This window comes from Lissotriton helveticus, chromosome 11 (assembly GCF_964261635.1).
Source record: "Lissotriton helveticus chromosome 11, aLisHel1.1, whole genome shotgun sequence".
In the NCBI taxonomy this organism is placed as follows: domain Eukaryota; kingdom Metazoa; phylum Chordata; class Amphibia; order Caudata; family Salamandridae; genus Lissotriton; species Lissotriton helveticus.
Window position 1 is genome coordinate 987,019,233 of NC_136072.1, and position 25,366 is coordinate 987,044,598.

Below are 25,366 nucleotides of genomic sequence, written 5' to 3' on the forward strand. Positions count from 1 at the left end.
CTACAATCCCCAGCAGCCCTAACGGCACCCAGTGACAGCTTTTCGCGCCAGGAGGCGCTTAAAATCATCGTCACCCCGGTCGAGTGGGGGAATCTTTTTTGCACCAGGTCCTTTCTGCCTCACCTGCTATTAACTGCTCCTGCCCAGGGAAGAACTGCGTTTGGGGTCCTGCCTGCCCGCCTCCCGACACCTTACTCCTTACTCCTTGCACCATCGTGGAGTCGGGCCGCCGAGCGGAGTGTGGGCGGGGCATAAAAACTACAATCCCCAGCGGCACCCAGTGACAGCTTTTCACGCCAGGAGGCGCTTAAATTCATCGTCACCCCCGTCTCGCGGGACGCCGGGCGAAGCCCGGGCCAAGGGCGGGCCCTGTTTAAGCCCGTTAAAGACCGGGTAAGACTGGACTGGGCCATCTTATTAACATTTGCATCGCGCTATCTATCATCATTGATTTAATACCATTCTACATTTGTTGTTACATTTGACTGCTCTGCAAACTTGACCATGTCACCTAGAGGTACCAGAAGTGAAAAAGCACAAAGTGCTGCTCAGGTAACCGGCCCAATTGACCAATTTATTTCCAAGGCAAATGAGGCAATTGACCAGGGCATAATCCTGCTGGAACGGAGGGTTTCGCAGGATTTGGCCACGGCCAAACGCTCCTCGTTGGGCTTGTTTGCTGCCGCTAAAACTCCCTTGCGCCTTTTAGAACCCGGCGCACTACTGGAAGAGCATGCCGATTCACACACTGTCCCATGTACTGTTGACTTGTCTGTATCTTTAGAGCTATCAGATTCACAGGCATCTTTGTCATTTGAGAAAACCCCGGCTCTTTTCATAAGCCCGAGCAGGGAGGACTCCACCACAGCACTAAATAGGGGATTATGGGAGGGAGCGATACCCAAGAAAAAGAGAAACCAAAATAAAAAAATCCCGCAAACCGACCTACTCCACGAAACAATCTAACCACCAAGCTTCACCTACTACTCAGTCTCCAAGTCAAGCTATTTCGTTATAGCAAGAGCCAAATCCCACACCCATAGTAACAATTAATCTTTCCACAAATACTGCTAACCTCAGTGTTAGCAGTAATGCGGGAAGAGGGTGTGAAATCTGCGGCACAAATAACCAACTATTGACTAGATTAGGGGAACTAATTAAATCTTACGTGCAACCTATTGAACAGACTCTTTTAAAGATCGAAAAACAGATAGCAGCACTGTCCACAGCTTTAAAAACCCAAAAGGGTACAGGTCCCGGTCAAACTGTGGTGCAAAAATCTAACCCCAAAACCACTAAGGAAGGGGCGGTAACACCAAAACCGGCCACCACAGTGTCAGCTGTACTACAAAAACCCCCACCTACAGCGACAAAGAAGGGTCCTGTTGTAACAAAAGTTCCAGCTCCTCTATCTATTCAGGCGCCTGTCCAAGCTAAGCCACTAGGGGTTCAAAATACTATCCCTAGGGGGGGCGTGACCAAGATGGCGGCGTGATCGGTCGCAGGTCCCGGAGGCTCCCTGCCCGATCCCGCCTGATAACACCTCATCGCGCAGCCAGATCTCCCTGCGGCTCCAACAACCGCGGAACTCGTTGCCAGTACTGCACTGGGACATCCGGAGCCCCTATTGCCGACATCTGGGCCGTGCGCGAGACCGGGGGCGCTGAAGACTGCCGTCTGCGGCTGTGTAATGGCGGCCACCTCGACCCTGTAACAGCCGGCGCGCTCACTGTCCCCGGCCCTGGGGGGATCCTGCAGCTGACCAGAGCGCCTACCTGAGGAGACCCTGACACAACCTTAGCTTCGGCGGTCCAGGTTGGTGTGCGCCTCCGCTCCCGCGGCCTAGCCGGCTGCGTGGTGCGAGCCGGCCGGGTATTGCGGAAATCGACCCATCCGGAGCCCCGATTGCCGACATCTGGGCCGTGCGCGAGACCGGGGGTGCTGAAGACTGCGGTCTGCGGCTGTGTAATGGCGGCCACCTCGACCCTGTGAGAGCCGGCGTGCTCACTGTCCCCGGCCCTGGGGGGATCCTGCAGCTGACCAGAGCGCCTACCCGAGGAGACCCTGACACGGCCTTAGCTTCGGCGGTCCAGGTTGGTGTGCGCCTCCGCTCCCGCGGCCTGGCCGGCAGCGTGGTGCGAGCCGGCCGGGTATTGCGGAAATCGACCCCCCGGCTTTGGGCCTCCCGGCGCGGCCTAGCGGACAGACCCTGCAGGGCTGAGGCGGGCCCGGACGGTGACTGCCGGAGAGGCCGCTTCGCCGAGATCACCAGAGTGGGCGCGGGGGACCCCCGCCGGCCGGGCAGCGTCGCCAGGGTCAGCGAAGCACACCGAGGCTGCACTCCACTGGTCTGGGCGGTGCTGGAGGATCGGGCCGGCCTGGGGTGCTGATCGGACATAGCCCAGCAGCAGGAGAGTCCACCCCTGAGCCACCACGTGGAGCAGTTACACCCAGGTGAGGAGAGCTGAGGTGGGTTACGCCACGGGGGGCAAAATCGAGCCTCTGGAGTTGGGGACCCCTGGGACCTCCAGACTGCGCCTTAATCACAACAGAGAGGGTGCGCCAGATCCTACACTAGACTCTTGCCGCCCAGCGTTGCCACGAGACACGGCGACCATCCCCACTAGTGCACACCACCACGGCCCGCTTTCAATATTGGTCCGCTGCCTGGCTGCTCCCCGGGGCGGACGTCTGAGCGCCCACTCCACCGATCATTGCAGAGGGGACACTACCACACCATCCGCGAGCCGGGTTGTCAGAGACGGAGTGGTGACGGCCCCCCCGGGATTACCAGTCTCGCCTTAGCCGTGCCCCGACACCCCAACTGACGAGCTCACAAGCCGCTGGGGCCCCGGTTACAACATGGCGGGACAGCGATCGAAGAAGGGGTCACAGACGCTTCCAGAACTCTTGGCCAAAACTCAGCAGAAACCTGGCAAAGACCCACCCTCCCCGTCGGCCGCGAAATTACCGCCTGCGCAGGCAGATGACCAGTCGCCCATCACTAGAACATTCTTGGAGACGCTATTAAATTACCTTAGGGACGACTTCAGGTCCTTAAAGCAGGAGGTGGCGGGCGAGGTCCGAGAGCTCCGACGAGACGTGGAGGGCCTTGGAGAACGAGTGGTGGCTGTTGAGGAAGCGGATCAGACCAGGAGCATGGAAATAACGCACCTCCAGCAAGAAATAGTGCGGCTCACTGACCAGCAGGTGGACCTCCAGGCCCATGCGGAAGATCTTGAGAACCGCTCCCGTCGGAACAACATACGGGTCCGGGGAGTTCCTCAGAAAACGGAGGGGGTCTGATGTCACGGGTTACCTGCAGGCCCTATTCAGGTCCATTTTGGGAGAACCAGCAGACTTTGAGATACGCATCGACAGGGCGCACAGAGTTGGGTTGCCTAGACGCTCCTCCGCTCCGCCACCAGACATATTGGCCTTTCTACCCGACTTTCCGCTGAAGGAGCGGATCCTCCGAGAAGCACGTTGGGCCCAACCTCTTCAATTCCAAGGTAACTCTATAGCCTTGTATCAGGACCTGTCGTCCATCACCCTGCAAAAACGCAAAGAATTCCGGAAGGCAACGGACTTCCTAAGGCAACATGAAACTCCATATTCCTGGGGCCACCCGTTTAGACTAATATTCAAATGGAACGGGAAGTTACACCAGCTGCGCTCGCTCAAAGATACCTGTGCCCTCCTAGGCCTTGAGCATGACGTTGACGAGCCCACTCCTAGCTCGTCTCAGAGGCCTTCTGAAGGGGGCTGGCAGACTGTGAACCGCAGGCGGTCGCCCTCGCACCACCTGTAGCCGGACGTCTCTATCATCACGCAGGAGCGAGCGACGGCGGTGGCGGAGGTGGCCAAAGAGACCTCTTCCGTTGGTTGATGGCTGCACTCTAAGGGAGATCAATCACAGCTTGCCTCATCCCCATGTGGCGGGTGGGAATCGGGCGGGGGGGCCGATGCGACTGCCACGGGACATGACCCGGATGAAGACCTATACCACAGCCCTGTGCGGACTAACAGGACTGGGACTATACCTACTCACATTTGGGTGTTGGGGCCTGGGAAGTGGGAGGGGGGTGGGGGGGATTGTTGGCGGAAGTTTTACTCCATGGAGTTTGACCGTGGGTGCATGGGGTGTTCTGGGGGTACAGTTGGGGTGGGAGTTGGGGTGGGAACCAGTGTGCCGAGGGGGAATTGATACTAATAGAACAGCCGCGTCGCATCTCCGTAACTCAGTGCTACACCTCACCCTACGGGTGTTTCTACAGTTGTGCACAGTCAAGCCGAGAACACGCACACGCTCTCTATGTGACACGCAGCGGTCGGAGCTCCTCTCGCTCTGCCCAACTTACTCCCCAACAGCTGAGATGAGGGTCACTGCTGTACTGGACGCTACTCGACTCCTATTTCCTAACAATGGCTAGTCCCAAGCTGAAGTTGCTGACACTAAATGTCAAAGGCCTGAACAACCCCATCAAAAGAAGGGCAATACTCTCTTATTTGGAAAACTCTGGGGCCGACCTCTGTTTGCTTCAGGAGACCCACCTTTTGCCCAAGGATTGGCACAGGATGCGCTCACGCGCCTTTCCCCAACAATTCTTTTCTTCCCTTCCCACAAAGAAAGCCGGGGTGGCCATCTTAGTATCTAGACACTTTAGCGGGAAGATGGGGGTCAAGGCGGGGGAGGTTAGGGGCCGTCTTCTCGCGCACACCTTCCAGCTTGGAAGCATGAGCCTCACCATTGGGTCAGTTTACGCTCCCAACACGGGTCAGGAAGCCTTTCTGAAAGGCGCACTCTCTGAATCTCTTCAATCATCCAACACACTTTTGCTCATCGGGGGGACCTTAATTTAGTCATGGACACCAGCAAAGACAGGTCAGGACACCGCTATGGGGACACCGGCGCTATCACTGCGGCGGGGGCGGAGTGGCTGCGAGAGAGGGGCCTGGTAGATCTCTGGCGCACCGCGCACCTGAACGCAACGCAATTCACCTTCTACTCCCACGTCCACCATACCTACGCCAGGTTGGACCACTTCATAGGATCGTCCGAGTTGGTCTCTAACTTAGCTGAGATTGACATTGTGCCCGCAGCGCTTTCAGATCACGACGCAATAGAACTAACAATCAATGCCCCTACACCCTCCTGCCCCCGAGGTGCATGGCGTCTCCGCGAAACCATGTTACAGGGACCAGAAGTCCGCGAACGCCTACGTAAATGCATTGTCGACTACCTGACTATTAATGACACACCGGAAGTGTAGTTGTCGGCCTATGGGGAGCCTTAAAATCAGTGGTCCGCGGAGAATTCATAGCGATCGCTGCCAAAGAGGCTAAGGATCGGAAGGAGAAGAGGTCCGAGCTCACGACCCAGGTTGCCGAATTAGAGAGGGTACACAGCCGCACGGGCGCCCCACGGATATGGCGACAGTTGAAAGCTGCTAGAGCCCAACTGGCTTCCCTTGACACGGATAGGGCGGAATTCGCTGCGCTCCGCCTTCGACACACATATTATGTTGGAGGCAACAGGACGGGACGCTTGTTAGCTAGCGCCCTTAAAGCTAAATCCCAACACGCGAAAATTGCTAGCCTCACGGATGACTCTGGGAATACCCTCACTGAGGAAACCCAGGTCGCAAATGCGTTCCGTACCTACTACGCCTCACTATACGGCGCGGACGCGCCATCTCTCGGGGGTGTTGAGACATACCTGTCCTCGGCGGCAATTACGGAGCTGTCCCAGTCTAGTGCAGATGCGCTAGACACCCCCATCCGCCTGGAGGAGGTAACGGCGGCTATATCCAGACTTCGCCCACTGAAATCCCCCGGACCGGATGGCTTTTCAGCGGGGTTTTATAAATCATTTTGCCAGCTAGTTGCTCCCGTCCTCACCCGGCTTTTTATCTCCTTTGAGGGACCTGGCTCCGTTCCCCCCGATATGTTTGCAGCTGAAGTGATCGTCCTGCCTAAACTGAGCAAGAAACCGACACATTGCTCAGCATTCCGACCGATCTCCTTGCTGAACTTAGATCTAAAGCACTTCACCGGAGTTCTAGCAGCACGCCTGGGCCCGCTCCTACCCGGAATCCTGGAACCTGACCAATCGGGCTTCGTGCCCAACCGCCAATGCAGCGATAACACCAAGAGAATGCTGCATCTAATAGATAAGGCACACTTCCAGGAATCCGATGCTGTGCTTGTGGCCATAGACGCGGAGAAGGCGTTTGACCGCGTCGACTGGACATACTTACAGCAGGTGCTGCTACGCTTCGGACTTGGCGACCGCTTTCGTTCCTGGATCGCCAGCTGTTACCACCATCCCCAAGCTAGGGTCCGGCTGGGCGGTGTGCGCTCTGACCCCTTTGACATTTAACGTGGGACGAGACAGGGCTGCCCCCTGTCTCCCCTTCTGTTTGCCCTCTACATTGAACCTTTGGCGCAGAAAATACGAGACAACCCCGACATTAGTGGTGTCACCTTCGGCGGAGAACCACATACAATTAGCCTTTATGCAGACGACATCATAGTCGCTCTTGACCGACCTAACCACTCGGTGCCCGCCTTCCTAGAGGGGTTGGACACGTTCGGCACTGTCGCAGGCTTCAAGATCAACAGAGGGAAGTCCCTAATATTACCGCTGGGGGGTAACGCTCGCCCTCACGCACTAGCCTCCACCTATGGCAGTGACCTTCAAATAACCTCAGAACTCCCATACTTGGGGATTACCCTTACCTCTTCGACAGTTGCTCTCAACTATAAGTCCCTCACCACTCAGATCCGAGCGGACTTAGCGCGCTGGTCCAAACAACTCCTATCCCTCCTGGGAAGAGTCGCAGCTGTGAAAATGTCGACCCTGCCTAAAATCCTGTATATCTTCCAGACCCTCCCAGTAGCTCCCCCGAGGGGCACCATTTCGGATCTCCAGGCAGCACTACATCACTTTATCTGGGAGGGAAAGCGGGCGCGTCTACATAAACAACTGGTGCACAGGGGTATGGATGAAGGGGGCCTGGGGATCCCCAACCTACTACAATACTTCCAAGCCGCACAACTCAGATACTTGGTGGAATGGTATAGACCCGAATCAGAGAAAAGGTGGCTCTTTCAGGATAGGGCCATGGCTCAAAGACCCCTCTGGGAAATTCCCTTTTTACCCAGAAGACACCGACCGACTTACCTCACTAACTCACCTATAACACGCACTGTCACTAAAGTCTGGGACACAGTAGCAGTCAAAAGAGGTCTGACCACATTTCCCTCTCCATTCACCCCAATTTTAGATAACCCAGATTTTCCGCCGGGCAACAACCCTCGCGCCTTCACAAAATGGCGGGGCACCGCATGCAAGCGCGCTGGGGACCTCTTTGACATACAAGGCTTTCTCACCCTTTCAGACATCAAGCAAGGCTATGATATCACAGACCCTCACCTTTTTCAGTATTTTCAATTACGACATTGGCTAACTGACCCTGCGATTGTTACCCTGGTGGGCCGCCCAATGACCTCCTTTGAGAAGTGGCTCCTGACCAAAGACACTGATCGACATCTAATCTCGGACATTTATAAAATGCTTACACCCCCCTAGCGCTAAGCAAGACAGCGGGTCAGAAAAGGTGGGAAGCTGAACTGGGCAGGACACTAACACCTAAGGAATGGAGCCAGGTGTACTACAGGGCTTCACATACCACACGTAACACAACGGGCAGGGAAACAGCCGTGAAATTAGCGACATATTGGCACCTTACACCAGTCCGGCTTCACAGAGGCAACCCATCCCGGAGCGACTTATGTTGGAGAGGGTGCGGGGAACAGGGCACTTTGACACATATCCTCTGGGACTGTGGAGAGGTTCGAAGTTACTGGGACACAGTCTTGAATGATATAGATGCAACCTTTGACACCGAAATCCCAAGATTTCCCGCGTATGCCATCCTGGGACTCCCAAACGCACTCACTTTTCCCCTGAAATCTACCCGAGGTCGCCAGATGGGCATTGCCATGCAGGCAGCTACACAACATATTCTATCACTCTGGGGATCGCCAACCAAACCCACGCATACAGGATGGCTACACAAACTCTGGTTCACCCTGGGCATGGAACGCATCCAAGCAACCCTCACACATACTTCAGATACATTTCAAAAGATCTGGCAGCCATTTATATCTCTCCTATCTAAGGAGTTCAATGAAATAACCTGCCCGAGATAGCTCCGATTGCTGCGCCTTACGGACACAGCTACTGGTACTCAGGAACCTCAAGGGTAATCACGACAGCTCTTCTCTGACCGGAGAAAGATGGATCTCCCACATACGGCACATTGGTGAGGGAGGGGGGCGGGGGAGGGCTGGGGGGATGGAGAGGTTTTGTGGGCATTGTTTGTTTAAACTTGTTTGCTAATATTGCCTATCATCTGCCTTCTGAGCATCAAAACGCTCTCATCGGGAAACCATTTTCCTTGCCATATCACACAGAGTGCTGGACACACGCCTGCCTGTCATTCTCGATTGGTTTACCTGTTACAAGTACACTGTAATGTGATGCTTTACTATGCTTATTGGCTCAATAAAATACATTTAAAACTAAAATACTATCCCTAGGACTAGGAGGAGGGGTGGTTATCCTATCCACTTACCCCCAGAAGCTAGTCCGTATGTGGTGATCACGACCGGAGTTCCCGAGCTGAGTACAAACTCGGAAGAACTAGGTTGGTCCCTAAGAAACAAAGTACTACATTGGCTATCTACTAATAGACCTCTTCCACCGTATTCAGACAATAGAGTCACAATGGTCCGCAGGGTCCCCTGGATAGGTAAAGAGCCAAAAAGAATCCAGGGACACTCCGTTATTGTTAATTTTGAGGATCCACTCACAGTCGAGCATATTTGCTCCTGGGGTACGCAAATAGGAAATGATGGGATAGATACCAAAAGACTCTCTTATTTCTACCCGCCAACACCCCGATATAACGAAGGTCCAGAATGGAACTGGACTCAAGTTGGAAACTGGGACAGAAGACGAGATTGGGTGGACTGGCCAGGACATGGAGGTAGAGACGTTGCTCCAACTTTTGGATGGAGAGGTGTTCCACTAGCAAATAGATACGACTGCTTGGAAATGGTGGATTGACCACCAGCCTGTAATAATCAGGATAGCACAGGTCCCTCCCTCCACGAGTCTAAATTATCGCAACCAGCTCATCGCTCCTCGAGCCTCCATCCCACGAACGGTATTTTAGTTACATTGGCAGAATCCACTCCAACATCACCACCCTCTCCTGTAGAAATGGCCTACGAATCACTAGTGCCCTTAGAAGTAATAACATCGATTAAGTACCCATGCGATACCAGGCAAGCACTTTCTTTAAGTTCATTAGACTTAGATCTAGTGCAAGGTAACCCTACCAAGTGTGACGATCATTCTGTACCATATTCCACTGTCCTAATAACACACACTTCCCCAGGAATTTTACCTTTTATTTTGGAACGTAGCAGGTCTGCGCTCCAAGATAAACCACAAACCATGGTTGGACATAGTGAACGCACATCAAATAGTATGCTTACAGGAAACCTGGGCCATCGAGCCCATACACATTCAGGGTTATAAAATATACCATGTTCCAGCTAGTACTACAACTCACGGTAGATCAAAGGGAGGCCTAGTAGCATATTTCGCAAATAACTTACCATCAATGAACGTAACAGTCCTTCTTACCAGCGTGAGCTTCCAAATTATAATGGTCTCATTTAATAAATGCATGTTACACTTTTTTATTAATTTGTATAACAACCTCCTGCCTGCTGATTGTGTCAAGACTTTAATTGATATCACTTCTTTTATAAAAGAACAACGAAACAAGTACCCCTCTCTTATCTGTTATGTGATTTGGGGGGTGGGGGGATTTCAATGTTCCTTTGTGCAACAATCACAAGAAAGGTATTTGTGGTCTTCAAGATGAAAATGACTGCCCTTTGACCCATTTCACACATTCGTATTTAGGTAATACCCTGAATGACTGTCTTTTCTCCTTGGAACTGGAATATGCAAATGACCTTGTGGACCCACCCGTTGATTTTAAGCATACATATCACGGTAGGGGTCTGTCAAGTCTCATTGACTATATTCTATGTTCCCAAATATTAAAGGGCCAATTGCAATTATTTAAAACAGGTTCTCATATATCCAGCGACCACTTCCCAAATAGTATTATCCTGTCAATCAACACTGCTCTTTCTCACCCCACCAGGATCAGCTTATTAAACCAACAATCTTTGACCATGGATAAAGTAAACGGTTTCTCCGTAAAATGGTTCAAAGTTGATCCTGAAGTAATTACCGGCAAAGTTATATCTAAAGCCCTTCCTTGGTTGAATAACTGTCTGGCAGAGGATTCCACACCCCAGCTGATTTTATCCAGCTTTCTGGAGGTCTTAAAAATCATACGGGCAGAATTATTCTGTCACCATAAACCCCGAGAACAGGAAGCCACAGGATGGTTTAACTCTACCTGCCGTAAAGCGTTAACCGCCCTAAAAAGAGCCCTTCATAGTCAAGATAGAGACACAGTTGAGATAGCCAAACTTAGAAAGGCTAATAAATTGGCACATCACAACCGCAAAAAGGAAATAAAGAAAAATCTTTGGGCCCAACTACATGAGAGTTGTCTTAGCAAAGACAGCTCCCTGTTTTGGCGCACTGTTAAATCACCCTTTTTGGTAGATGCCACAGCCTCCCAACACTTAGATGTGGCTGTGTCGGCTGACGAGTGGGTTGCTCACTTTTCAAGGATATTTGGCAGTTCCTCCGTCAACGCTATAACTGTGGCTCAGACGGATAAGGATCGTATCAAGGATCAAATATATCCAATTGACCTCTATTTCGACCTAAACGAGGTCATTAACGCACTATCATCCTCTAAAACTGGTAAGGCCCCCGGTCCCGACGGAGTCCCACTCGATATCTTTGTAAGTAACATAGAACTTTGGTCACCCCTCGTCACCCAGGTAATGGTAGCAGTTTCAAAGATAGGCCTAATAGATTCCTGGTCTTCTTCTATCCTGCTCCCTATCTTTAAAAAGGGTGAACGCAATAACCCAGCCTGTTACAGGCCCATCTCTCTCCTGGACTCCCTGGGGAAAGTCGCAGGCCGACTGATCTTGGATCGCCTCCAGGATTGGGCGTTGGGGAATAACATTCTAACTGATCTCCAGTATGGATTCCAGGAGGGACTTGGCACTGTTGAACAGGTATTGAATCTCACCCTCCTAATAGGCAAGTACGTAGGGGCAAAAGGAGGTAATCTGTACTTAGTTTACGTCGATCTCAGCGCAGCCTTTGACTGCGTGATACACTCTAGGTTGTGGTCCATTCTCAGTGAATTGGGGGTAGACCCTCCTCTTATAAAATTTCTCTGCGAGCTCTACTCCGATGCTACTGCGTGCGTGAGATATGGGATCGGCGGCGAACTAGTAAACAAAGGAGTTAGACAGGGCTGTGTCCTGGGCCCTTTCTTATTTAATCTTTATACCAACGGGCTGGAATCGGCCATGCTAGCAAGGAGCCAGGACCTTCCATCTATTAATCATCGCCCTATTCCCGCTTTACTATACGCGGATGACTCAGTTATCTTAGCAAGAACACTAATTCAGCTACAAAGACAATTAGACAAATACTGTCAGTTCATGTTTTCCTTGGGGTTGAAAGTAAATAAAAGCAAAACCTTTGTCATGCACATTGGCCCCAAGGCAAAGAACCCTAAACCTGTTTTTATAGAACAAGTTAGATTGGAACGTGCCAGGGAATATCCTTATCTAGGTATCCTATTGGACGACCAATTATCCTGGAAACAAGCAGTGGCAAGTAAAAAGTTACTCTATCAGAGAGCAACTTCAGCTCTGGTTTCCTTTTTGAGAAAATTGGGCAAACCAGCCGAGTTGCTCAAAATTTATCACGCCAAATGCCATAGCGTAGCAACTTACGGCGCAGGTGTTTGGGGCTACGCTCCTGTAGATGATTTACAAAAGGTCCAAAACGGGTTCTTAAAATACATTTTGGCACTTCCTCAAAGCGCCCCAATATACGGTTGCCACATTGAGCTGGGCATCGATTACTTAACAGATAACATCAGATGTCAGCCGATCCTCCTATGGCACCGTATTTGGAATAAACCGCAATGTCATTTAACCCGCTCATTAATAACTGACTGCTTATCCTTGGCAAGCTGGAGCAAAATTCCTTGGCTGTTATATGTCTCCAATTTTCTAAAGGATTTGAACTGCACATCTTACTTCTCTGAGCCTATTTCAACATCAGACATCACCAGGAGTGCCCTGAAAAATCTCTGTTTAAACCACCTCAGAGATTTGCGTCTTTCTCAAGAAGTATCTAGGCCAACAAATGTGCAGATCTTAATGGTTCAGACCTCCCCTGGTATTCAGCCATATTTAACTTTTTTCTTATCCAATTATGAAAAATTTGTTTTAACCAGATTTCGATTTAATTCTTTCTTTCGCCTTGTTACTTTCCCCATTGAGTTAAACTGGTCACATGATCTGATTAAATGTCCTTGTGATGGAATATCATCCCAGTCCACAATTCATGTAACCTTGTTCTGCCGATAATACGAGCAACCCCGCAAGCGCTGGATTATCCCCCTTCTTCGTGCAATGGGTTTGAGAACCTGCCGGCCAGCCTACCTGGCCCTGCAGTCACTAGATACACAAAATGCCGCTAAATGTGTAGCTTGTTTCTTAAAATCATGTTTGAAAATCCGCTGTAAAGTTTGAGCTACTTTTTTTATGATTCCATGTCTTCTTGTATACAATTTGCAATAATTGTTTTTACTAAAAGTTTTTAATGTCAATCAGTTTTTACTTGTATCATAATACTGCGTTTTAACTATGTACCGTAATTTTATGATGTACTTTTTATGATTCTGCTAAGTGCCAATCGAATAAAAGTTTTGATACGATACGACTAACAGTTTTAGTTTATGTTTATTGAGGGCTATCTATGTTTGCCCTACCTAGCTAAGCATCTGCCAATCTTCAGTGGCTCAAGAGGACAGAGAAGTACTCAATGCCTCAGCCCCTACTCTTCTTTCAAATGTCACTGATTTAGGACCAAGGAAAGAACATAGGCTGAAGATGTACTACAGCAGAATAATAGAAAGCAGACACCACTGGACTATTCACTTCAACACAGAGCGCCCGGTAGCTTCATGCTGCTGCTGTGAGCACCATTCCATACTTAGTTGAGGCCGCCCTTGTCCATAGACTGCGCTTTTTATTTGCTAGCATTCTGAAAATCTTTAGATGATCAAGCCCCAGGTTCCTACTCCGCGAGAGTTGAACCATCACCAGCTACCAACCAGGAGAAATGAACGCTACCTGATTCATGGCATCAGACAAGCTAACCTGGGGAGGAGCAAAATAGAACCAATATGATCAGTGACATATGGGGCAGCAGGACGATGTCTTCTACTGCAGTTGCCAATTTGCCATTTTGTGGTTGGCAGAACTCCATATGGGACCTTACTGGGCATGATCAAATTGGGTTGTGCAGTTAGGTTATGAGCGTTGTTTTTTAAATACTGAAGGAGTGGCATGTCAATGGAGATGGCTCTCAAAGGCTATGCTCAGCAAGTATCCTGAAGTAGAGTCTGTCTTATTGGGAGGTACTCCAACAACAGTGTTTTGATAGACATCATTATCAGGGTGAGAAGGACTATAACAGTTTGACTACTGCTCTGGGATTCCTCTAATTCCATACAACTGCTGTGTTTCGACCCCTGGAGGCTTCGGTCTATTTTAGGACAGCCACTGTTGGGAAGTCAATCTTACTTTGGCAATTCTTTTCATTCCGAAAGAGCAGTTCCCACTCTTCCTGTGCGAAAGTAATGATGGCAATGTATTTTTAGCAAACAGACTGCATATTTAGGAAATTCATAACTGTAAACAAAGATGTTATAAGCGCACTAAAAAGCAATGTTTTGTATTGGCGGCAAACTATACACACTGCTGAGTTGAACATTTAAAAAAAAAAAATCAACAGCATCATCTAATCATTTAGACTTACTAGACTCTTGGAGGTTTCCAGCAAACTCTGTTGTATAGCAAACTGCATAATTTCATCTTCTTCCTCATCCCGAGTGTGCATACTTCTTCCATTTTCCTGAATGTGGTAAGATGGGGGTATGGCAAATACAGACTGATCAACCTCAAACTTAGAGGAACAAGAATCTGAAATAGCAATTTAAAAACCATTAGTGAAGGGAGAAATAAGTAGCATGATAGCTACATACCACAAAACATAGTCATGTCTTTTTATCATTGTGGGTGATAAGTCTGGCAAAATGGTGGCCCTCATTCTGAGTAACTGAGGAATTCCTACTTGGGAGCAAACAGACAATTTACTAAGGGAAAATCAGTCCGAAAAGGGAAGAAAATTTGGTAATGTGGTGTGGAAAGACTGATGTAGCTTGTTTGTTCTCATCAATACCAGGAAAACTCAGGTTGGTATTGGTATTTCTACAAGAGGTTTTAACACACCCAAATCCTGGTGCTCTCTCTAGCAAGTGGATCTAGTCACACATCCACATTCCTGTTGGCCGAAATGGTATGTTCTAAGCTTTTATCTACCACAATGGAAGGATTATGTTACCCTGTAAGCGCTCTGTTCTTGGAATGTAGTGCTGTAGATTCACATGTTTTAGATACTCCTGCCATCTAGTGTTGGTTCCGGATGTGTGAAATGTGTTTTTCTTCTAAGAAGTCTTTCGAGTCACAGGGTAAAGTCACTCCTCCTCTTGGTTTCCTGCAGACGGGTGAGAATGGAGTGTAAGAAAGTGTCAGTACAGAGATGTCCATGCGTACGCAAAAAGGAAGTGCAACAGCCACAGGTGTCCGGGGAGGAGGGTGAGCGCATGTGAATCTACAGCACTACATGCCAAGAACAGATGCTAACATGGTAAGTTACATAATCTGTTAAAAGGAATGTGTGGCTGTAGATACACATGCTTTACATAGACTGTAAACCAGTGCTCTCCACAAGCGGTGGCTAACCTGTGGGTGTTGCCGGTGCTTGAAAAAGTGTACATAGCGATACAAAAGGGGATGATGGACGGAGCGCTTGAACAAATCAAACACTCACCCCCAGTCAACTGATCTGGGTTTAATCCATCACCATTCTTTAGTTCACTCAGCCACCCCAGTTCAGACATGGCTATATGCAAATTGAAAAAGTGTACATAGCATGGCCTGACCTACTTTAGCTTGTTGGCATTGTAGGACATCCACACAACAGTGCTTAGTGAAAATGTGTGGCGAGCATCATGTAGCAGCTCTACATATATCGGCTAGTGCGATATTGCCTACAAAAGCCCTTATTTTGCAAACAGAGTGTGCTGTAGGAGGCGTTGGTAAAATCTTTTTGGCTGTGCCGTAACATGTTTAGATGCATTTAATTATCCAACTGGCAATACCTGATTTGGATATGGGCTTTCCTTTATGAGGGTGCGAAAAAGCAAGTGAAAGTCTTTAGTTCTGTCAATGTAATACAGCATTGCTCTTTTAACATCTAATTTATGAAGAGTCCATTCCATAACGGAGTCTGGTTGATGAAAGAATACAGGTAACTCAAGTGATTGGTTAAGGTGAATGGTTGAGACCACCTTCGGAAAGAACTTTGGGTTGGTGAGGTGAACCACTCTATCCCTGTGTAGCCGGAGGAAGGGTTCTACTAAAGTTAGTGCCTGGAGCTCACCAACACGTCTAAGTGAAGTGATGGCAATTAAAAAAGTGACATTTCAAGATTGGAATTGGAGGGCACAATTATGTAGTATTTCAAAAGGTGGACTCATAAGTCTTGTGAGAATGATATTGAGATTCTAGGTAGGTGCAGGTGGAACTCGAGGTGGAATCACTCTCTTAAGGCCTTCCATAAAAGCTTTAATGACTGGTACTTTAAGAAAAGCTAAGTGTTGCCTATTTTTTAGATAGGTGCCACTGTAGTGAGATGTAATCGTATGGAAGTGAACGCAAGGCTAGAGAGTTCTAAATGTAGACGGTAACTAAACAATGTTTTGTGTTGTAGCATGAAAGGGATTGATACTGCTAGTATGACAGTAACAAGCAAATCTTTTCCAATTAGCTGTACAGCATACTCTAGTAGCTTCTTTGAGAATGGTCAGGTGGGATACAGAGATAATTGAATTCTATGACCTCAGGAGCCAAATCGCTAGGCTGAGTTCTCTGGGATTTGCTTGCCTGATTTCTCCATGGTTCTCAGCGAGAAGGTCTAGGCTGAGGGGAAGCTTCTCGGAGCAACAGAGAGTTCAAGTAGTGCTATGAACCATGGCTATCGGACCCATGTAGGAGCTACTGATATGAGTGTGAGGGATGTTTTGCCTGACCTTCCGAACCAAAAAAGGAAGAAGAGGGAGAGGCAGAAAAACGTAGGCAAATATCCCTGACCAATTCATCCATAGAGCATTGTCCTTGGATAGTGGATGTAGGAACCTGGATGCAAAGTCTGCGCATTTTGTGTTGTCTGCGGTTGCAAACAGAAGTATATGTGGAAACCCCCACTTGTGGAAGTAAGGAAGGAGGACTTGGGGGTAGAATTCCCCGTTGTGGACTTTTTGCCGCATCCTGCTGAGGTCGGCAAAATTGCTGACCAATCCTGGGAGGTGGTATGCTAAGAGGTGGTATTAGCTTTTGGAAATTTTAGATTCTTACTGTACTGGGATAGGCTAATCTAACCTGTGTGATAAGGATAACACCCAGATAAGGATGAATCTATAAAGGCTGAAGATGAGATTTTTGGAAACTGATGGTGAAGCGTAGCTGATGGAGCAGGTTTATGGTACTTTGAGTGTATTGTTGACACAGTGGAAGAGTACTGGCTTTGATAACCAGTCGTCGACATACGGGAAGACATGGATATTTTGTGTGCGTAAATGTGCTGCTACCACTACTAGCAATACTAGGCATTTGGTGAATACTCAAGGTGCGGTGAACACCCCGGATGGGAGGACTTTGAATTGGTAATGTTTGCCTGCTTTCACAAACCGTAGGTATTTTCGATGTGCTGGATGTATTGAAATATGAAAGATGGGGTCGTTTAAGTCTAGGGCTGAGAGAAAGTCACCTTGCTGTAGGAGTGGGATCATGTCTTGAAGAGTGACTATATGGAAATGCTCTAACAGGATGTAATGATTTAAGGGCCACAGATCTAACATTGGTGGCAAAGACCTGTCCTTTTAGGAGATTAGGAAGTACTGGGAGTATACCACTGACCCCCTGATGTTGAAGAGGAATGGGTTATATGGCTCCTTTGAGCAAAAGAGCATGAAATTCCTGTTTGAGAAATGTTTGGTGTTCCATAGACAGCCTGTGAGCATGAGGTGGAATGTTTGGAGGTGTGGTAATGAGCTTAAAACAATAACCATGTTAGATAATATCCAACACCCACTGATCCAATGTTATGGCTTGCCAAGTGGGGAGAAACTGTTGCAATCAGCCCCGGACTGGTATGGAATGATCGGGGGAAGGATAAGAGAGTCACTGCTTTGTGGTAGGTGCTGCACCACGTGCGGGAGCAGCTTTGGCTCTACCCTTCGAGTTGTTGCTCTTGTATGTGTCCCTGTATTAGCCTCTGGGAAAGAAGTGGTGATTCTGATCTCGGTGGTATGAGGAAGAGGCATCAGAATATGTTGTTTTTGTATAGGAGGAGCTGTAGTGTAGTTCCTATATTCCCAATAGGCTCTGCGCATTGGAATAACATAAACGATAGTTTAGATGTAGGACTGAGGTCGACTAGGTCTCTACTGAATATGTTAGACTTAATTATGAATGCCAGCTAGCTCAGAGGTCATTAGAAACTTTCTCGAGTGAACAGGAAGGAGTTAACTTTCCTGAATAGACAAGAAGGGATTAGTTTCTGACAACCGCATTAACATGACAACTTTGCTCTCTCCAGAATAAGGAGTATATCTCCAGAGTCGCGGAAACAATAGATAACTATTTCACTCAGTCAATCGTGCATACTTAGATTCACCAGAAGCGCAGAGAAATAGAGAGACAGGCGTTTTCAATAAAAGTGGTTATTTATTGAACAGTCTTCTTTCTCATGCAAGAGAAGTGAGTTGCCACAATTGCAATACTTGTTATAAAGTAAAGTGCGTACAGTAAAAGGAGTATTATGAAATAATACTGTAAAAGCATGGTACAGTTTCTAAGCCATACCGTGTTTAAAATAGATAAAATATATATATATATATATATATAAAACAATGACTAAACGTATTCAACTGGTGCTTCTAAGATATGCCTACCCCGGTGTACCTAACCTAAGCCTAATACGTGGGAAGGAGTAAGTGAGCTGCAGTTTAAGTTAAGATAGTTTTGCCAAGAATCTGAATCAAGAATTCTCTAAGGATCTAATCAGCGCCGTACCTTAGTTAGAGAATGAAGGAGGTCTTGTATCTCGTTCTCAGGACTCTATCTCCCAGTAACCCGCAAGGGTGACTGGAAACACTGGAGCTGGATTTCTCGGCAGGAGAAAAGACAGCGTCTCTCTCAGTGTGTCAATGGGAGGGTCGGCTTCCTTCGGCACTTGCCACAGCAGGGCGTCGGGCAACTAGACAGCTGATCTGCTCCAATACCACCGCGTGTTTGCTAGGGCAGCTGTTGGTATCTTTATACCTGGAATGTGCAGAGTTTGACATAAGGTTGGACATAAGACGTCACTAAGAACTTACAGATCTTTCAGGACTCCAGGAGTTCTTGGACAAATCAAAACAAAAGCAGGGGGGATTTCCCGGGCTGCTGGAGGCTTGGTTTGTTTAAAGAACGCGTTGTACTTTCTAGGAGTCTATGGGAGTAGCCTTGCCGTATTTGGACTGCATTGGCTATGACTAAATATGGATATGATTCTTATGCCTTTATAAGGATATGATATGTTATAACCACATAAGGGCATTACTCGGGAATATCTACATAGGGTCCTAGAAACGTTCACAACACCCACTCCACGTATAATGTCCATCATTACTAAATAATAAGCAATATTAAACATATAACTATGCATGTGTTTTCCAGCCCACCCCAAAATACATAAAATGCATTTGAAATGGTATGTACATGAAAAATGAGTAGTATACTGTACGTTTTTCAAGCAATTATATCATTCAGATTATGCAAATATAGTATGTTCAAATATTGGCTGAATGAATCACAAAATTACAATTATGAAATGGCTCTTAATACAGAAGAGAAGGTCGAGACCATTTCATCACATATTTATACAAGATTGTACATGTGCTAGAGGCTGAATCAAAATATTGTCTCGAGTTTCAAAATAGAAATCTCGTTCTCTAAGAATAGTTCTACTTTAAGCAGAGTAGTGTGTGCCAAAAAATAAGTAAATATTTTGGGAACGGGGAAAAATAAATTCGCTTTCAGGGCAAAAAATTGTTCCACAGTTTTTTATAACTCTGTTTTTTAAAAATTGAAGGTCGAATTCAGTTTCCAGGGAACGCTGTGTGCTCAAAGTTATTCTCGTTGTTAGGAGAGAACATTAACTCAGATAGGGCTGCAAAGAATTCGTCTACAACAGTAGGGGAAATTTCCACCAAGTTCGAAAAAGCAGAAATAGTGCAGACATGAGAGGCATTGCTGTCGTCGCTGTTTAGATCAGCAATGGTCACAGAAGGTGGTACCTGTGTGCCGCTTTCATCTCGTACCTCACCGTCACCTAATCGTAATGGTGAAGTCTCAACGAATGCCGTCATCAGAATAGGTAGCCGCTGGGGACAACACACTTCTCGAGCCGTTACCGAACCAAGCAAAGTATTGTTATCCAAAGGTACTGTTGATGGTAGTGTAAGACAGACGTCCAACAGGCTTTCTTCTCCGCATAGCAGGCATCGTAGAACAGGTAAGATGCAATCTTGCCAGATTGGTCTGAATGAAAGAAACCATGTGGTATTCAGATCTCTTAGTCGAGCTAAACCGAGTACTTTAGTTATTCTTTCTCGGCATCTCATTACAAGGATCGTTTCTTCCATGGTAGCCTGAGTTTTGTTTGTGGCTGGATTTTCCATATCGGAGCAGAAGGAACAAAAATAAAATTCCTGGTACGAGTCCCAATAGAAGAGGCAGGCCACCGAACACAGAGTGCACGGAATTCGGGAAGATGTTCAGGACTGCTTCAAAGGGTGCTAATAGTCCCGAAAAAATTGTCTTAAATACATGTGCGATGCCACTGGTATCGGCGCACCTAATGGATGTATTGAAAATAAGTTTGACATCAGCTACAAGCTCTTGCCCTCTTTTTATGCTTCTCTGGAAGGTGCTGCATTTCGTCCCAGTGGGTACTTTCGTATCTGGCCAATAACCTCATGGTGTTCGAAACGCACCAGCAATTGGCAGCCAGCACTGCTACTCTTTTGCCAGAGGTACCAATGAGCTTACTGAGGAGGTGGAGCATCACTAGCAGCCTAGGAATTTGTGTTCTCACAGGCGTTGGAGACAACAAGAGATTCAAGTGGAATTTATTACCTAATATAAATAGGGTCAGAGGTGGAGGTGTTGTATTTTTTTTAAATCGACTTTGGGAGGGATAATACCAGCTCGCACAGGATCTTGGAAAAGATTGTCTCTATGTTGCAGCATACTCTAGGGAGATATTGTGTTGCCCTATGTGTTGTAGATAGGGTTTCGAAAAGGAAATCCTCATCTATAGGCTCCTTATTTAGCGCCACCCGATGGTAAATTGCAGCCCTGCCAATGAGCTCCTAATAAGAGGTTGGATCATCAGGAGGAAATGGCTAGCAGGGTACAGGTCAGGATCAGTGTCCCCTGGAGGGTCAATATCGTAAGCCAACTAAGGATCAGAGAGCTGTGGTGCATCAAAAGTATCATCCCCTGTCCCGTGCCCACCTGGGAATTAATGCGGGACCCCTGAGGAGTGATGTCTAATGGATCACCGGTAGAATGACGAGGGGAGGTGGAGCAGAAGATGGTGTAAGAGGGTGCAAGGGACAGGTGGTCTTGTTAGTCCTCTATTTTTTTATGGCACTGGCAGATCAATGGCCTCTTTGAAGAAGAGTTGGCGTTTGGATGGAAATGGCGCAGGAACCACATTTTTGGCCTAAATACGCCCAGTGTGAGACTGTATGTGGATTTGTCTCTGCAGGCATCAAGTTTTTCCTGCAATTTGTGGAGAATTGGTTCCACTGGAGTACCAAAGTCAGGTCTCAGTGCTGAGCTGGAGTTCTTCGGAGCCAAGGTGGATTTCTGTTTTGGTACAAAGTGGTCAGTGCTGAGGAGGTAGCCGATCAGCTCAGTAACAAAGTGGTCGGCTTTGGGTAGAGTTTCAGAGCCAAGCCGGAGGGCGGGGCATCCGACTAGTTTTTTTGGTGCCGATCACGGCCTGCTGGCAGTGGTGGCCCGGGAGACTAATGTTCAGTTGGAGCCAAATGTTTTTTGGTGGCAGGACTGGGACATCAGTACTCCTAGTACGCTGATCCAGTGGAAGGTCCTGCATCTGGCGGTCGATCTTAAATTCTGAGTCATTAACAGTAAAAGCCTCTTTCTTGTTGAGTTCTTCCTCCTCTTCGACATTTGGTTATCCGTAGATGTCCGGCATTTCGTCGATCTCTCTTGCGACGTGGCCTTCGGTCTCAAAGTTTTCTTCGATCGAAATGATCAACAGGCCTCATCGTCTTCTTCTATGTGGTTGAAGATCAGCACAAATTGCAGACCTAATGAAGGTCGGTCCGCGGATACTTCGCATGGCAGCTGGGACAGAAGCGGAAAGATGTCTGTTCCACCAACAGGGCATTCTAAAGAGGAGCCGAAGGGATGGAAAGATAGGCCCGAAAGGGATAGGTCTCAAAGGGATAGGCCAGAAGGGCCGCTGTTAGAGCGCATCGATCCAACGTGCAATAGTTTTCCAGATTTCGAAATGCAAAGACGGGAACGTGTTCAATAACAATACCGTTGAGGGTAAGGGTGAATTACGAACTAAAAGGAGTCTGAAACAGTCTTGAACCGGATCGCAGTAATACACGTCCGAACCCAACGGAGAAAGAAAAACCCAATCTAAAATGGAGTTGATGCCCATGCGCACTATTCCCAAGAGGAGGACTCACTTTACCTTGGGACTCAAAAGATTTAGAAGAAAAACAACTTGCACACATCCGGACCCAACACTAGATGGCAGGAAAATGCAAAGCATGTGTATTTACCAACACACATGCCTCGAACATAATAGTCTCTAGTATCAGTAGTTGCTCAATATTTTTTAACAGTATATCATGTGCAAGCACATACACTTTTTATTGTTAATAAGAAATGTAAAATAAAGCCAAACCTGCAATTCAAAATAATTGCCACTTCTAAATTACAATTACCAGAACACAGCACTCTAAAAGCTCTACTAAAATAATATATGCAAAAGAATGTAACAGAACATGGAACAATGCTCGTATGCTAAGATTCCACGTGAGTGATTTTGTACATTCCTTTTCTAAGGATTCTAGAAGCTATACTGGTCCATGATGCACTGCAGAGTCAGTCAGGCAGTTCATTACTGATGGTAAGGACTAAAATTAATCCACATACAGTCACATTAAGCTATTCTGCTGGTTTAACAGGAAGGCGGGTGGGATGTTTATGAATTCAGAGAACAAACTCATGATAGGGCATCTGGATAGCAAGTCATTAAAGGGATGGTCCCGTAAAGAGAAAAGATTTACCTGTAAATAAGGTTTTGCATTTTGAAACTTCTAAATTCACATGCTTGAAGTAATTCTATCATCTCTAGAGGTTAAGTCCAGATGTTTTCATAATCGGCTTTTCAAAAAAAAAATGTTTTTACTTCTTATGGGCATCGACTCGGGTGGAACTGTATGGCTCACTATGAAGTTAACCATATGGGGATGGCATATGCACACCTTGTTTAACTTAATTCTTCTGTATTTCAGTACTTGATTGCAATGGCAGCTACTGAGAGAGGAGGGCGCAAAGCAAACATAAATCAGCATTGACAGTCTCGCAGCTTCCCCCCGAAGAAGGGCTAAAAATGAGGGCCCGAAATGCATTGGGATTAAAACATCTGCTGTAACACATGAATTTAATGTCCCCTACGTGAAGTGGTAAGAGGCTTGGATGGGCACAACCGCCTCATGTGAAGCAATGGGTATTTCTGGACAGTCTTATCAGAACAAAAACAGAGAAGTGAAACTGGATGAATTGTTGAAACTAAAGAATAAAAACGCTTTCAAAACTACATAAGGACTTGTGAATTACTTCACCCAAAGCTGTGCAATAGGTTTAACAGTACAGAGGTGCTGTAATTGTTGTTTTCACTATGAAGTTAACCATAAGCCCACAATGCTTCCATATGTGACTTCCTTTTTCGATTTATTTTTGCATCAACTCCACTCTTTCACCAGGGAGATGGGTGGGTCACATGGGAATATATGAGAGTTTCAAGCTGCAAAACCAAATTTACATTTTGAAGTATGAAATCTCTTTTAGATTCACATGCTGTGCACAGATTACACCATGGTGCTGCCCCGTTGTGGAGTAGGGTTTGAAGAGGGAGTTATACTAAATAAGAGTTTTAAAACTGTTTGACCTTGCACAGTTTCATTTTATACCTGAATGTCAACAAGACAGTGTTTGGTAAAATTGTGTCATGTTCACCAATGCTGCCGCACTGCAGATGCCTAGTAGCAATGAATTAACTAGAAAGCTATGATGCTCCCTTTTTTAGGTCTCGTCTCTAGAAGGCGCACATGCACTGTCTCCAGCCGAGATATGCTGCATCTACATCATAGGCTCCACCCTGCCCACAGCCTTCCCATTTGCTGGCACCATCGTCACTCCATTTTGCAATATCCCCTTTTGTCAAGCACATGCATCCGTCATGCCCTTTTCGCAGTTTGCCCTCCCCGAGAGCTCCGGCCAACTACTGTTTACTTACACTGCAGCAATTTTTTAGCAATTATTTTGGCACTACTTTTGCATTTTGGTTTCAATGGGTGATTGGCCCGCCATACATTAGGAGTGCTATTGCTCCTTATTGTTATGTCTTTGAGTATTCTAGTAGCTGGGCATGGGTGGAGTCATGGGGTGGAGGAAGAGGCGGGGCACGAGCAGGAAAGAGTTAGTTAGAGTAGGGACAAGGACGAGGAAGGAGTGTGTTAATAAAGCTCCTTGAACATCAAGTAGTGTCTGTCATTATTGCATGCACGACACTACAGCTGGCGACGAGGGTGGGATGAAGTAACCTGCCATCCCCACATTGAGGAAACGAGTGCCCTGTCCCTGGGCAGCACCGAGAAGTAGTCGCCGTCGCGACACGTGTGCCCCCAGAGAAGTCGCCGCCTGAGGACCCAGGCCAGCGACAGCTGTGACAGCTCCACGATCCGTCGATCGTGTGGAGCGCTGCCGAGTGAGTGCTAAAATAAGTTTGCTGCCGAGAAGTCACTTCGCGCCAAAACGGGAGCTCACCCCAGATGCGTGCAACTTGGCAAGGTGTCGGAAGTGACAGCGAGCGAAGCGACAGAATCGCGAGCCTGCCATGACCCCTTCGCGAAGAAGTTCCAGAGAAAGCAAGTGGAGCGCGGCTGCTACAGTGCTACTGACAAGATCGGCGATCCGGTGAGTCTCAGTGACTGGATCGGAGTGAGGAGAATGAAGTTGAAATTTCACTAGCGACGGCCATCTTGAAGTCAGGCAGCCCGCAGGACAATCCCTATGTGCAAATGGGAAGCGGCCATTTTGAAGTCAGGCGGTTCACGGCTCCAGCAAACAAGCATTGGTGAATGCGAAACAAACACTGGCAAATGCAAACAAGCATTGGTGAATGTGAAACAAACACTGGTAAATGCAAAACAAGCACTGGCAAATGCAAATAAGCATTGGTGACTGCAAAACAAACACTGGTAAATTCAAAGACAAGCACTGGCAAATGCAAAATAAGCTTTGGTAACTGCGAAACAAGCACTGGTAAATGCAAAAGCAAGCATTGGCAATTGAAATAAAATAAGCATTGGTGAAAGAAAACAAGCACTGGCAATCGCAAACAAGCATTGCTAAAAGTGCAAAACAAGCAGTGATACCTTAAAAGGGGTTTCGACAAAACGACTGGCACCAGTAAGATAAAAGGTGACGTAGCCAATCACGCTCAAGGATGTCGAATCCACCGCAAGAGAATGGCCACGCTGCCGTGGCTACCTCGACTGAACCTCGAATATCACACTTGCGTCCCCCTGAACCACTAATGTTGGTGGCTGGCGGAAGCATGGGCCCTCGATGGAAGGAGTGGCTAGAAGATTTCGAGGAC

The 25,366-nt window shown here is 47.5% G+C and overlaps 1 protein-coding gene across 1 annotated transcript in view; it reads right to left on the reverse strand.

The window, feature by feature from the left end:
• The window catches only part of ANKRD13A (ankyrin repeat domain 13A), a 482,945-nt gene that overhangs the window by 81,584 nt on the left and 375,995 nt on the right, over positions 1-25,366 (reverse strand). Inside the window, exon 13 of the mRNA XM_078667340.1 lies at positions 14,084-14,247. Within this exon, the coding sequence (XP_078523466.1) occupies positions 14,084-14,247 (164 nt within the window). The remainder of the gene's footprint in view (positions 1-14,083; positions 14,248-25,366) is intronic.